Genomic DNA, 16,295 nt, shown 5'->3' with positions numbered 1-16,295 from the left:
GTTACGAGCGAGTGTACGTTTTCGAAGCGAAAAATGATCGTGAAACGTTTAACGATCCTTTAATTTTCTGTACTGTTACGGTATATAATTAATTATAATCACCGCAGAAGTTATGTGGCTCGTTTACTAGTTTCAACTTTAATAAGAGTACTATCAATGCTGATATAATGATTGATCAGGCATTTGTTGGTGAAATTGCTGCACTTTATAACTGTTCACTTCTCGTTTATTTTATTTCTTACTTGCCTTTACCATGCAAACATGGGTAAAATGAAATTAGTCGACATTGGTTCGAATTCGTGATGGAAAGGTTATATAAACACACAAACAGTGTAATATTTAAATATTTTCTAACAAGCACTTCCGTTGTATTAAAATAAATAAAATGGAGAACGGAAAATAAATGATATAAAAAGTGCAGAATAAATGAGATGAAAAATGCAACGAAAATGCAGAATAAATGAAACGAAAATGCAAAATAAATGAAATGAAAAATGCACAATAAATGAAGTGGAAAATACAAAATAAGTGTGATGGAAAATAAAAAGTAAATGGAAAGGAAAATATGGAATATTGCAACCATAATTATAACAGTTATTCAGAATAGAAGCGTTGTTCCAGCGTCCATATACAATAACGTGGGACTTACCTAAGAATCCCCACGCAGTATCAACCTTTTGAACCTCAACTCTTCCCCATCATGGCACCTTTGAAAAGGCAACTTTTCTAATCGCCTCCCACATCACATGGCTGAATACGTCGAACAATAAACTCCATCCTAGGCGAGCATAGTGTTGCCTAACGCCTATGCAGTATGTTTTTGCGTAAACATTAACCTGCGCATCTTGATTGCCGATTATGGCAATGACCGAACAAGCATTCAGGATTGTATCCTTTCTAAACTGCTCATAGATATTCCTATTGCCGTGATAATGAATATTCTTAAGATACAATTTTACACAACATCATTTTTTCGTTAAACTTCATTTAAAATTAACCATTTTTTTAAATTTCCTATATTCTACTTCGTAAGAAAAGGGACTCAAATCATATGTAGGTTTAAAAAAATAGAAGCGATTTTACAGAGGAAATCCGACTTCTTATATAGTTTGCATGAGTGATGGAGGACCATATAGATCAAACAAAACTTGAGGACCGAGAACTTGAGGGACCCTAGGAAAACTAGGAGTAGAGAGACTGTAAGGAAATTAAAGACCTTCATCGCACTGTGGGGTTAAATTCTAAGAATCCTAGAGGACCTAAGAATCTAAGAATTCTAAGAGCTCTGAATATAAAGACTCTAGGAATTATGGGGTGTCTGAGGACCCACGAGAATGAGAATGGTCCTGGGAGCCCTAAGAAATTCAAAGATCCAAGAGAACACAAGGTTTCAGATCCTAGAGAATCTAAGGAGCTTAAGAATTTACGAAGACATCCTATGAATCCTGATGAACCCTAACGTCGTAAAAAATCCAAGTACCCCAAATCTGACGAAACCCAAAGGTCCTACAAATCCTGAAGATCCTAAGAAACTCAAAAATCTTGGAAACTGCAGCTCATAATAAAACTATACACTAGTTATGCTGTATGCTTTAGGGCCTAAAATCCTAATTAATGTACTTAGTAAAATAAGTATCAGACCTAGCTGCCCTTCGGAATACACCATCCAGAAGTCCCTAAAACATTATTATGTCGTTTTAACAGACAAGCACCTTAGCTTTCATGGACAACGGTTAGAACATCCCCTGATCATCAAACGCGATTAACCACGTGGGCGTACCCGCAGTATCGATAGAACTTACAACGAACGTGTGGACAGCAACGAGCATATTATGCTTCATTAGATACCAGTTTCGTCACGCTTTCACTCGAACTTGTCCAACAATGAAACACTGAATTCAAAATGCATTTCGCTTTGGTGGCGAGACACACGACGGATACAGGGGGAAAGTTGAAGTCGTGACTTGTGACTTTCCACGATCTACATTGTCATTCATTGGTCCAGACGGGATCGCGTGCTGCTTCTCCCTGGCTCGTTTGACCCGGGTTAGATTAGCCAACCGAGTGCAACGATTTCGTCGTGAAACGATCATCGATCCTGTATTTTCCTGGACATTGAACGGTATGAAAACGTTGACTGTGCACCGAACAACGTAAAGGTCGATCATTCGCGGAGCTCTTCGTTGCAACACAATGGATTATCGTCGACGAACAATGAACACAACACGCGAACTGAATCGAGCAGATACCAACCTCGTTTGAGGAGTAGCTCGACTACCGTTATTATCGATACGCTCGACGATTATTTTAATGCTATGTTACGTAACCGGTCCGTGATTCCCGGTAGCTTTTACTTGTTCCTAGACGATGCGGTACCATGACGAATCCAATTAAACCCGATCTCCCGTTCTCGATCGGATGGATGACAGACTTTGCGGAGAAATGAGTAAGTGGTTGATTCATCCTGATCGTTTATATTTATTTATTTAACTACAACCTCGCGGTCAAGTGGGACTTGCTTTACAAGTTCGATCATTATGCAAATAAACCGCTTGTAAAATGAATTTTTATGTGACAGATATTTTAACTTCTCTGCAGGTTTCTTGAAATGCTAGATTATTTGGTCAGGCAAATAACTTCGTTATTTGGATTTCAAGCAAATTTTTCAGTTTATTTTTGTTTGATCAAATTGAATGAAATTTTATCTGTTGTTTGATACAATTTGTCAAATACTTTAGCATACTATAATATCAACAGCAAATAACTTGACACAAATGTGTTGGGGATACAAATTTTCATATAGTATCTCACACATATGACTTATATTATATGTCAAAGAACAGTTGCTAATTGTCAGTTACAACAAATAGTGGCTAATTACGAAACGTATGAAGTCTAGCATAATTTGATGACATAGAAGTTACTCGAGACTACAGTCATCTCATATCAGATTGTAGTTCGTGGTTGAACAAAAATATCCACACGAAGGTACCATCAACATGCTTAATAATTGTCAATTATGTAACTTAATGATTACCAATGATGCAACTTAGAAACGTACAAAATCTGATAGTATTTAGTAAAAGTCTTGAAGAACAACATATTGAAAGTTCAAAGATTGAAACGTCTACACGTCCATATCTAATTTTCAGTCGCTCGTATCTCAAAACCTTATGTTATATCGAGAGAGTACCTCGTAACTTGAGGTGGAAGACCATGTTATCCACGAGTTAGGTAAATCACGTTGTACGGGATGCAAAGATCCTATCAAATGTTCTCGAAAGCAATCGGTGTTCATCAAAGATTTCCACGCTCGATCCGTTAGCCCGTGTCGCTTTCAATTTCACCCCGGTTACGCGTTACCATGCCGTAAGAAAGTTGTAGAAACATCGGGACGAGTGTTTAGGAGGTCGACGGTTTTCAGGGCAGAGCTCTGGGGCTGTTAACGAGCGATATTAATCAGGAAGCGATCTCGTGCAGAGCTCGGTTCCAATTAGGCCGAATGTCACGCATTGTCTTGCTCAATTTTATTCCAGATTAATGAGTTCTCGAAAAGCTTCTGGGTTCCGTTAACGACCCAATATACATGATCGAACGGATTGCTAATAGGCGCTTTCTTTTCGCGAACAACACCCTTTCGAACGTGACCATTGGAAGATCGCGGAATAAATTAAAATGGCACTCCATCCGCCTTTCTCTCCTTCTTTCGTGCATATAAATTTTCTGATGGTAAGAATCATATTCTGGGACGTGGGAAATCTACCGTAGCGCTATGAAAAGTTTTACGCGTCTCGATACCGTTCTTGCAAATCAACGAGAAACAAGGAAAATTTATAGCATAACGATTTTAATCTTAGACTTAAAGAATTTTTATTTGCAGTCATACCGCGTAATTATGAGATGCAAGGAATATATATTAGGCGTCATAATGCCGCAGCTGAGAATTTCACTCGATAAGATACGCCGTGAAATTTGCATAATAAACTCGATAAAAACCCACTGATCATCGGTTTAAGTGATGCTTCAATGATTTGGTCTGCCCGCCGGGAAAATCACCCGAGTTACACTTCCGAAGATGTACTTAAGCGAAAAACGAAAAAGGTCTACCGATTAGAAGAGAAACTGTGAAAATAGTTTGTGGCTTTTTCTTTCGTCAATAACGGTGAAAATTGTACGAAGAAAATGTTGCTTTGATCAACCTACGATCGTATGATCCAGTTTTAAACACTTTCATACATTAATCCTTTCGTTGCTAAGAACGAGTATAGTCATTCATTATTAAGTGGTTGCTACACAGTAACCATTAGTATACATCAAGGCTGTCTATAGTAAGCATTGAAAGTTTAAAACAACGAAATAGGAAATGTAGTCCATAAAATGAAATAATTAATGACCTAAGATTTCGGTTGTACCCATTTTGATACAACGGTAGTTGAAGCGTTGAGTTACACAAATTCATGTGATAAACAGTTTGTTAAAATTGCTAGAAAAGGCAATTCTGCATCTGACCTTAAAAGATCGAGAGCGATCGCGATAAGAAGAAACATATTCAGTCGGTGGGACTTTGAAAGTCGATGTAGATTAGCCGGCACAGAACCGCAAAGGGTTAATTAAACGCGTGCGTGCATAACGCCTATGGCTTAAGAAACTGGTCAGCACATTTCAAATGAAATTCTTTTCTGTACAGTTCAGAACTGTACCGGAATTCTTTCCCTACTTCCATCCAAATATGTTTTCTTATAACGCACTTTTACTTTAAATCTATATGAATATTAATTTTTATACACTTTCTTGTTTAATGGCTCATTTCACTGAAATATACTTTCTTGAATATTCGCTCATGGTGCGTCATATTGGGTAGATGCAGGACGCATAAAGTGCGTCATCGATCTCGAATTGTATTAATCTTCCCCATTTATATAATAATTCACATTTCATATTAGAGTATAATGAATTTTCTCATTTGTTCTTCACTGTAAAAATAAATTTCAGAAATTCATTTTTAATTTAACTCAGAGTTTTGTGTAATGAATGATCGAAGTGAATCTCTTCCTAAACGAGATGCATGATCGAAAGATTTTTGTGGATCGAAAGATGAAGTCGCAGTAATCGAGTATGCATAAACGAGTTACAAGAGGATTAAATCGATGAACAAGCAGGTTTTGGGTGATAGTGACCCAACAGCTTGAAGCAACGTAACAATTCCGTTCTGAAGGTAGCGGTACCCATGGCTTCACCCTGCGGACACTTCACCGGTTCTCGGTAAACAATTAGACGCGACTTGCCCCAGATGCAGGAAACTACCGTTGCTCCTCTCCATCATTTTTCCAGCTGAGCAGAAATTCGAGTAACCCATCGCGTGATACGCAAGACCTCTGGGTTAAATCTGAGTCTGCCACGAGAGTTCATTCGTTCTTTGTTCCGGTACTCGCAAATGGAGCCACAGTTATATTGCCACGGATCTCTCAAAAAGATACCAACAAATTTAACACTTCACGGAACCCGTCATTGTGACAAATCTTAGATTTTCAGATGGAAAAGTTATTGAGCTTTTGTCAAGATTTTAACCTCTTCTATGCTTTGACAAGTCTCACTCTTACAGCTGAAATGTGACAAACCTTACTCAAATTTTCAATACTCTTCAACTTGAAATTTAAGTTCAATTATAAGTTGCGTTATCAATGATTCCTGAATATGAAATACAACATTTTAATTTTCTCTGTTCATTTTAATGTTATAGACCTAAATAGTTAGTTTTGACTGACACATCTGACTTAACCTGCATCCAGATAGAGAATCATTGTATAAGGTTTATGTATTATTCGTTATTTATTTATATTGTTCAGTTCCAATGTGGGTGGTCAAACATCCGTAAATCTACGTTTAAAAATTGCTATCCAGATGTACAGAAATTGATATCCAATTTTATATGAAGTTGAGATGCAAATCTACCTGAAATCGAGACCCAAATTTACGTGGGGATCCAAATGTACATGAAATGGAGACTGAATGCACATGAAATGGAGATTCAACTGTACATGAAATGGAGATTCAACTGCACACGAAACAGAGATTCAAATGTACACAAAATTGAGATCTAAATATACATGAAATAGAAATCCTATGTACACGAAGTTGAGATTTACATGAAATTGAGATCGAAGTGTACGTGCGATTGAAATTCAGTGTACGTGTAATTGAGTTTCTGGTGTACGTGGAATTGAGATTCAGATGTACGTAATTGACAATGGAACATTCATTCGGTTCTGATATGTTAGTTTAGGATAATAGAAGTGTTTGAATAGTCAAGGTAACGGTAGATTCGTCTGACAATCGTGAACCTACTGATTAAGTTTCAAAAAAGAGATTTACATAGTGGTGGTGAATTTATACAAAGAACGTGAACATATGTTAATCCTTGGACATGAAATTTAATTTTAAAAATATTTTCAATCTGACTTTCTACATTTCACTCTCTCAGATATTATATTCTTAAAAATCATATATAAAATTTCTAGATAAAATTAATTTCATAAATCTAGGTTATAATCAAATACCAAAACATTGGGGAAATTGAGGACAAAACTGATAACTGATTTCTAATTTAATTTTAGAATGTACATGATGTTATCGACAGAATTATTGAAAATAAAACTAATGATACAAAATAACTGTAAATTGAATTATGTATAATATATCGAAATTTTTCTTCTTTCGTATCGAATATGTTTCAATGTCGCAACTGAATTTTTCTTTCCTCGGTTATAAAGTCAAAGTTTCGTATCTATTTCAGAGTATAGGAAATACAAATAACTCGTAGAAAAGTACACCGATTGTATATCGCGGAACAAGTATCGCAAGGAAATTCAATCCCATGGATCGCAGCGCGAGACCAGCGAAGCATCAATGCTACACCTTAACATTTCTGCTTGCATAGCGAAGTAAATAATCCTATCGACTTGCAGCGTGTCAATAACTTACCACGTTCCCATAATTTTTCCCATCCTACGTGTTTGAATCATAGAACGAAATATGTGTATAATAACTTCAATCAGACTAATTTAAATTCTTGGTTCACATTGACTTCAATAATAATCGACTTAAAAGCTTGATTGAAAGATTTAGGAATGTACTAACTTAGAATCATTTAATTAAGACGTCAATGTGTGAAAATAGGGAAATTCGCATATTTTCATATTTTCGAATTGACATGTTCTATTTTCAAATTGAAAAATTTTCATATTTTTAAATTTTCAAATTGAGAAATTTACATATTATTATATTTTCAAGTTGTAGAATTTACATATTTTAAAATTTTCAAATTGTGGAATTTACATATTTTTAAATTTTCAAATAGAGAAATTTACATATTATTATATTTTCAAGTTGTAGAATTTACATATTTTAAAATTTTCAAATTGTGAAATTTACATATTTTACAATTTTCAAATTAAGAAATTTCCACATTTTCAAATTCCCAAATCAAGAAATTTACATACTTCCAAATTTTCTATTTTTTATTTAGGACACTAGGAAATATAGAAATCTTAAGCTTAAGTAATTTAGATATTTTGTATTTAGATTGGAAATTTAAAAACCTGAAAAATTCCAAATTAAGAAACTCAGATTTCAAGTTTCTACCTTTTGAAATTTTCAAATCAGAAAATTTTAAATATTTAAATTCAAAAAATTGTATCAATCATTCTATAATTTCTTCATCTCCTAAAACCCTATAGCCCTAAATATAACCCCATTATATAGCCCCAAACGTAACTCCATCATATAGCTATTTAAAAAGTATATAGTAAAAATCATGACATAAATAAATTGACACTGAACTAAAATTTACGTCTTGTTATCTAATTTAAATCCATAGATATCCTAAGCAATCACATCGTTAATAATTCTAATTATAATGTATCGCTCGAAGGTACTTTCACTATAGGAACAGAAACATTAAACGAAAGTTACATCCGAACGATGAAAACACCAATCACTTTTAATGTATGTATTTTCAGATTTACGAACAACTCGGATAGACACCGGCAACACGATTGCTTACAAATTAATTTGATGAATGGTCGATTCGAAAGCAACTTCTAACGAAAAAAATCATGTTCCATGAGTTCAACGATTTATCGCATCCGATTCGGACGTATATAATAATAACGACACTTTCACATCGTTTTAATCTTAAATGTGCGATAAAACGAGAATCCTCGATACCTGTTACATAAACCTTTCAACGACGCAACGTGTGTAAATAGTAATGTAATAATATTGGTTCTTGCAGAGGATGCATGAAGTATAATTTATGTCTGGTGCGAAAAGGTGAGGAGATCACGGGAAAATTTCATTTTATGCGAGGTCAGAGAGCGGACGCGCGGAATCGGAAGTCCTTCCTTTCGCATGGACGTAAATTGAAGGAAAAGAAAACGCATGAGCGGAAGAACATTTTATAATAAGGTATACAGAATTTTATTATAAGGTTTACAGTTTTTGATATTTTTGAACTTTCTAATATTTGAATTTGAGTTTCATTATTTTCAGACTTTTTAATCTCTAATTTTTCAAATATCTGTATTTCCGTGTTTGCAAGGTTTAAGGTGGCCAAATTTCAGTCCTTAAAATTCACCAATAAATTTCTAAATTCTCAATTCCGACCTTCTAAAAATTCTTCAAACCCAAATTTTTGAACTTCCAAATCGTTCAAATTGCTAAATTTTCAACTTCTCGAATTCCCACACTTTCAGCTCCCCAAAATTCTCAAATTTTCACCCCCTTAATATTAACCAATCTACAGATTTCTAAATTCCCAAATTTTCAATACAGTAAAATTTTTTAATTCACAAATTCCTAAACTTTCAACTCCCCAAATTCCAAAATTTTCAACCCCTTAAAATTCCTTAACTTTCAATTTCCTAATTTCTTAAATTTTCAACTTCTTAAAATTCCTTAACTTTCAAATTCCCAAATTTTCAACCCCATATATCTCCCTAATCCACAAATTCCTAAATTTCTAAATTTTCAACCCCTTAAATTTCCTTATTCCACAAATTCCTAAACTACTCAATTTTCAACTATTCCAAATCCCAACTTTTCGAACCTTTAAATTTCCCTAGTCTAGAAATTTCTAAATTCTCAAATTTTCCACCCCTTAAATTTCCCTATTCTACAATTCCTAAACTCCTAAATTTTCAACTCTCCCAGTTCCCAAATTTTGAACCCCATATATTTCCCTATTCCACAAATTCCTAACTTCCTAGATTTTCAACTCTCCAAAATTCTCCAATCCATAAACCCCTAAACTTTCAAACCGTCCAAACGTGGGCTAATCAACACAATTGAGAAGCGGAAATATTTGTTTAATGTATATAAATTACGGAAACAGTGAAATTCAGTTCATAAGTGTTACGATTATTATCCGATTAGATTTATTCGCGTGAAATTTTATGAAAAGCATATTCAACGTACAATCGCGGAATTAACGCTCATAGTCGCAGTTGTAGATGAAACTATATCAATTTCCGGATGTTCTTAACTTGTACGGAAGCGTTTGAACTATTTCAAGTGATGTGTACACACGTATACGCACATCGAAATCTCAAGCGTTTCTTTCAATTAATTACTCTTTTTTCCCCATTCCGATTTCGTTCCAGGAATTGATTAGAAATTGCGATACAAACACGCGAGCGAGAAAGAAAATAACATAACTGTCGAGTCTACCATTAAACTAAAATATACTCTGATTTGAAATAATAATAAAGTTTTTATTATGAACTGAATCGATAACTTATAGTTTATATTACTATATGACAGGTGAGGATTAGTGAAACTGAAATAAAAAATTAATTATTAGTAAAATATTCAACGGTTTACCTAGCAATATCATTTTATACCGTTTCCCATAAATCACAAATTTTTCTATAAATACCTTCCAGCAGATTTCTGTTAATGATGTCTTTCTCTTTAACTCGATACGCCATTCTATGCATTCATTTTCAATTAAATTCATACCATATGCAAACACTAAACAATGTCAACTCGTAATGCATCAACGTCTCTTAACGCAACAAAATATCAAATGACAGAGATATTTTCATTAAACGAGGTAAATATCGTCATCAATCTTAGTCTACTAAAATTCTGTCAAACATCGGCGATGGGACACACAACGACGTGCAATAAATACACGAAACACGGTAAATAAATTATCATTCGTTACCGGTACACGCATCATTATCATGTCGTTGATCTCTTTTCTCCTTTTGCCGTTCTGCTTACGCGGCCTTAATAGCAACTTTCATTTTATTCCCCATTGAATCGAAGAACCGCATGTATGATAAATTAATCGCTTTGTCTTTCACTCAGGATTCGATAGCTAGGTGAACGATAGATAATCTGTTAACGAATGGCACGTACGATGCGTTTTGACTGGCATGCTGTGATAACGCAACGAAAAATCGTGGCCATTTACGGTACCGCAGTCGAACAATGTATTCCTTGAAATTAATTAACCGTGAACCTGCTAGAGAATAAGATCCTCCGGAACTAATGGTGAATTGAAAGTCATGTATGAATCGTTCGGTTGTTCTACCTTTCTTCGCGTTTTATCGCTTGGTTTACGATCGAAATTCGACGAAAACCTTATTGAACTTGTAATAGAATTGCCATTAGTCAAGATACGCGCCTATCTCGAATAATCGAAAAAATCTCGCAACTGTTATTTGAAACAATGAAAATATTTGTGCTAATGGCAACCACTCAGTTAATTTACTTTCAGTAAAAATATTTCGAACGAGCTTTATATATCCATCAAAACTGATTCAGATTTCATTGTTCGAATCGAGTTAATGGCTCTCAGTATAACACCACGGAAAGAATATTGTGCAACGAGCACTCTGGTCGATAACATTGAGGCACGTTTCAATCTGGATTGTTTTTCAAACACGCGAGACGAAAATGATTTGTAGAATCAGAGTAAAGCATTGATTGGAACGACAAAATTAGCCGGTTCTCAGGTTGGCAAGGGAATTTTTGCTTAAAACAAACACGCGTGCCATATGGGTGTTGTAAGAGAGCAATGAACCAGACGAAGGCATAAACAAATTTATTCGCACCAACGTAAAGAGCTAAATTTAAGTTATTCGAATTAGACGCTTCCTGTTCGATTTTATCGATGTCTGAATTTAGAATTAAACTGTGCTCAGAATTTCAGTGTGATTTACCGTGATATTAATGTTAATTAAGTAATTAAAAGCGATAATATTCTGGTGAAAAGAAAAATTATCATAACTTGATTTTTCCGTATTATGAAAACAAATTAGATCTAATATTGTATCAGAATATATTTAACGCTGTATTTTTGTAAGGAAAGAAATCGATATTTATATAATAGAGTGGTAAATAATTTTGCTCATTTTCACCTTTGTACTTTACGCTGATCTAGATAAAAAGCACTTACAGCAAATTAAAAAGAGAAAAGATATTTTTATTACACTGATTATTGAAATTATTAATTTCCGACTAAGGAGGGACTCGATTAAACATTAGATGCAACTAAACGTCAAATTATCCTCGATTCACTACTTATCGTGGAATCCATGAGAAACTGCACGTTTCTCTTACACCGGGAAATGAAATCGTTCTAAATTACTCTCTTTTACTTCGACATAAAACAGAAAAAAAATCGAACATCGTATTCATTACGCTTTTTGCTATTCGCTAATATATCCTTTCATTAGCAATAAAAACTGAATGAAACGTCTGTTATATAATACTAATTTTCAATAATAATGATACGTTTGTCGCATAAGATATGTCACGTAGTTCAAATGTTGTAACTATTTAAACCGTATAATAATAATTTATTATGCAGTATTTAATTCCACCTGCCGAAAATCTTGTTTTTAGATTTTTCAATTTTTGATCATACATATATTTATAAAAACAATAACCCTAACGCCATCTTGTGATGTACAGAGATACTAACGTGATCGAAAGTTGTTTGCCAGCACTAGTCGGCTGATATTGTCACACTTCAACTCAACCAGTAAGTCGACCAAACTCGATCGGTATTCTACTTGTACTATTTGTCTTTCAAATTTGATCATACTCATAATTTAATTATGAACCTGTGTCATAAGTGACCTTGCATTTTCATAATGATCTCAAAACGGATACGAATACTGGTTACACACAATTTTTTACCAACATATATTATCATTCAGTACTTAATTTAAACTTGTAACAATAATATTTTACTAAAGATATGAAATACTGATGCTCGAAAAACACTACTGCACTAACAAAATAAATATCAGCACGCTAATCTTAATATCTTCACATAATATGCACAGATAAAAATTGATAATATCAGCGGCCATTTTAATATATATTTAAAAGATAAATTGTCATCAAACTTATTACTGTATTCAATTATAAGGATATAATTTTATATTAAATGATGCTATTTAGTTTCCATTAAGAAATTACTGTTTTTGTACTCACCATATGTTCCACTGCTTTCTCCTCTAATTCTGCTAATGTCCAATCTACATGAAAACTCAAAGGCTGAAGACGTGACTCCATTTCACGCAGCCATTTTCTCAAACACTTTACTTCATGTTCAAAATCTATAACATTTTCCATTGTTAACAACATCATTTTGTGTTAACTCCTATGCTCTTATACAAACAAGTTACCTGCTGACATATCTTGTTGATTAGATATTGGCCTCTCAACAGGTGCCATAATTTGCTCAACTAATTCCCATTTTGCATTTAAATGGTCAACACGCCACGCCACTTCATCTTTCAAAGCAGGGGCACGTGACACTAATTTTCCAGCTTGTTCATTGAATAACTTTCTTCTATATGCCCTACGTCGCAGCTCCTCCATGTGAGCCTAAAAGATAAATGATTAATCATTAGATTGAAACAAAAAAGATTTCTTATTGAGTAAAAAAAAATATACACACCGCACGCAGACTTTTATCTAGCAAATTTTCTTCTTTACAGTAGATTAGTTCTTGAAGAACTCTTAACCATGAATATAATTCTGAGAATTGACTACTTATTTCTTTAAGACTCCAAGATTGTGTGGATACATCAGTCTCATCCCAAGTTAATTCACCATTAGCTTCCTATTGAAATTAAAAGAAAGTGCAGATTAACATATGCTACATAAATTTTGAACTAATCTTGTTAAAAATATAGCAAACTACATACCTTACAACTATCTATTAAGTTAGTATCCATAATATAATCATAATTAGACCGTATTGCTGCCCAGAAATCATCTTTACAATCTTCACGATTTGCCCATAAACGTTGAGAGTAAAGTTGCTTTGGATCTTTCCTATAACATTAATTAATATGTAAAATACATTCAGCTGCTTTCAACTAAATATAAATCAAAGGTATAGAGATACTAATTTCCATAATTGCAAAAGGAAGTTTACATTTATTAAAATATAAACAACAAACATATAAATATATAGCACTGATTAAAATTATGCGGAATACAAAAATAATAAACAAACCGTTTCTTTGTGAGACTGTTGTATGGTCTTTCTATCGCTGTACCCGCACTGCCATGCTTTTCCAAGCTATGGCTGAGCGGTTGAAGCGAAGATAAAGAGAAGCTCATCTTCATGGCTTTGCAGTGGTCTGTAATACGTAAAAAAACAAAAATAATAACAGCAATTATAATGCATAAGGTTTAAAAATTACACATATTTGTTTATAAAAGATCTCTATTAAAAGATTATTAACATCATGTATATTTAATTTCAAAGATCCAAAATACAAGATAATTCTAAAATCTAATGTATAATATGTTTTAAATAAATAAAGCACACATTTAAGGGCAAGAATATATTTCAAACATCAATAATTAATAACATTTATTTTAACACAATGTAATTGCAAGAAAAATTTGATAAATATAATGTAAAACACATGAAGCATTTGCATGCACTCCTTTATTATTTACAATTCAAAATGAAAGTAGTTGCTCTAAATTGCATTAAGTTTACAGTGGAACAACAAATGAAACAAGAATCTAACCTTACATTCACTATTTGTAAGAAAACTTTCTTCCATTTCATAACAATCAAATATTGTTTACATGATTAATTTGCCACGTATAGGATACTGTGCCTTAGATCTAGGGCAGTATCGAAAATATTAATGAAATCAACTTTTCCATACCATTCTTTAAATTCTTATGTCAAAAAAAAAAGCATTTTAGTGCATTAGAGGCAACACGATACAAAGCCCGTTTTACGTGAATTATTTCTAACACACTGGTGGAACACACGTGTAGGTAACAAATTTTATTAGTATTGGACACACGCTACACGCATGCATTTCGTACAGGTAGAGCATCAAAGTGTACACGTTTTATCAGAAATACAAGTCTCATTTATGCTTCGGCTTAAGTTACAAGATAAGAACGGTAGAATTGACGAAGTCATTTGGACGTTCACGTCACCCACTGGAATACTCACTCATTCTTATCGTAAATCGTCATGAAATAAAGTTAACATTCTTTAAAATGATTTTAATCTAAATGTATTATTCAGCACGCGAGAAAAAAACGTGAATGAGGAAACCGGAGAACGTTGCAACAAGAACTCGAGTTGGAGGGGCTGTACTCCACTGCATACATCCAAGACACACAGCTTCTTGCCATGCAAGCAGTATGCAAACAATATATCGATATACAGAAGGCATCGACACACCTGTCTCGAGGCATTTATTCAAATATGTTTTAAGTGATTCGTGTTGAATGTTCATTGTACAGTGTCATTTGACTTCGATGCATCGATGTTATATTATATCGATATAAGAGCGATGGTTTTTACTTTGTTTCGCGAGGGAAACGTTACTGAAAATTTTAACTAATATTGTATTCACTCACTCATATTACTCGTTGTGGTCCCGAACAGATGGTCCATTCATTTGGACGCACTATTAATTACTTGTTTATAACATTTGCACAATTTTTAACCCAATGAGACCGCCAATTTTTTTTTTCTAACAAAATACCGCCTTACACACCACTGTGCACACCGATATGCACCAACGTGCACTGCCATACTGCGCATGCGTGTTCATGGCAAATGTGGTGCTACGATTCATGGCGGATACTTAGGGGGCATTTGCACTAAATGTACAAGAACATATATGCAGAAGGTGCAAGAGCATTCGTTCATGTTCGTTTTGGCTGAATAATGACCTGATAACCTGTTCGGTCACATCAAACCGATATCTCAGTACGATAAATTAAATTGAGATTAATATAATCGCGTCGGATTAAATTGTATCAAATTGAATTACACTGAATTGATTCGGCGAACGAGCATTCTTATTGTTAGAGCATTCGTTCGCGTTTGCACATATTCTGACGAACAAGCGTTGAACGGAAGTGGTGGAAGAATGCGTATTCGCTCACTTAATTTAAACACACCCTTAGCAAGATATCTATTCTTGTTATTGAAATAAAGCGAGATGAACTGGTGCATACGAAACTAAGATAGGAATTAGAAGAGATATTCTTGTATTCACAAAAAGACAATGCAAACAACCGTGGTAAATTATTAGAAGAAATAGTTCGTGGAGTGTATAAAAGGGTACGGTTATTTTTGAAACTTGCTCCAATCGAGAACTGTTCTTGATGATGCATTCAAACTATTTGTACAGATCAAAATAAGTGCAAATACGATAAAAAGGAAACTAAAGAATGTAACGCTAATAGACACCAGATTACGGTAAAATAAAAATGAAACATACCTCTTGTGCTTTTCAATAATAAAATTGCAACAAAATAAAATATTCTAATTATTTATTTTAAGTACCAGTTTCATTACAAAGATTTTATAAATTATATGTAAACCAAATAGAAACGTTAATGTAAACTTCACCTAGATACGTATTTGTTGATTGACGAGTATTGATAACGTCTATAAACCACAAATTTCCGCGTTCTTATATTTCCTGATATCCAGTAGTCATGTAATCTTTATGTATATACATTTCAATGCAAGTAACATATTATAAATCTAGAATAATGCTTTAACGTTATCGTATTAAATCTTCACATTTACTCGAACTTAATGAGTGAATTATTTTAACAGAAATTAATATTTAACATGATCATTCACTTTTAATACTGCAGTACTTTAATCAGCAAAGCAATTACTAAAAAATAATTATGTTCCATCCCAACATTCTAAAAAATGATCAAATTTAACTTCAAGTAAATAAATTATTCAGTAAGGTATATAAAGG

The 16,295-nt window shown here is 33.6% G+C and overlaps 1 protein-coding gene across 7 annotated transcripts in view; it reads right to left on the bottom strand.

Moving 5' to 3' along the window:
• The window catches only part of LOC100880783 (klarsicht protein), a 159,482-nt gene extending 143,313 nt beyond the window's left edge, over positions 1-16,169 (bottom strand). For 2 of the 7 annotated variants that reach the window (XM_012280641.2, XM_012280643.2), the window contains exons 1-6: positions 14,926-16,169; positions 13,544-13,670; positions 13,230-13,359; positions 12,980-13,144; positions 12,705-12,906; positions 12,511-12,635 (exon numbers count right to left, since the gene is read on the bottom strand). In XM_012280641.2, coding sequence (XP_012136031.2) covers positions 12,511-12,635; positions 12,705-12,906; positions 12,980-13,144; positions 13,230-13,359; positions 13,544-13,670; positions 14,926-14,962 — 786 coding nt within the window. In that variant the 5' untranslated portion in view covers positions 14,963-16,169. The other 5 variants (XM_003701246.3, XM_076532825.1, XM_012280642.2 and 2 more) reach the window with 5 other exon arrangements.
• Between the last annotated feature and the right edge of the window lie 126 nt (positions 16,170-16,295).

Source organism: Megachile rotundata, chromosome 1 (genome assembly GCF_050947335.1).
Source record: "Megachile rotundata isolate GNS110a chromosome 1, iyMegRotu1, whole genome shotgun sequence".
Lineage (NCBI taxonomy): Eukaryota > Metazoa > Arthropoda > Insecta > Hymenoptera > Megachilidae > Megachile > Megachile rotundata.
The sequence above is the reverse complement of the archived record's forward strand: the minus strand, read 5'-3'. Positions and strand labels throughout refer to the sequence as shown.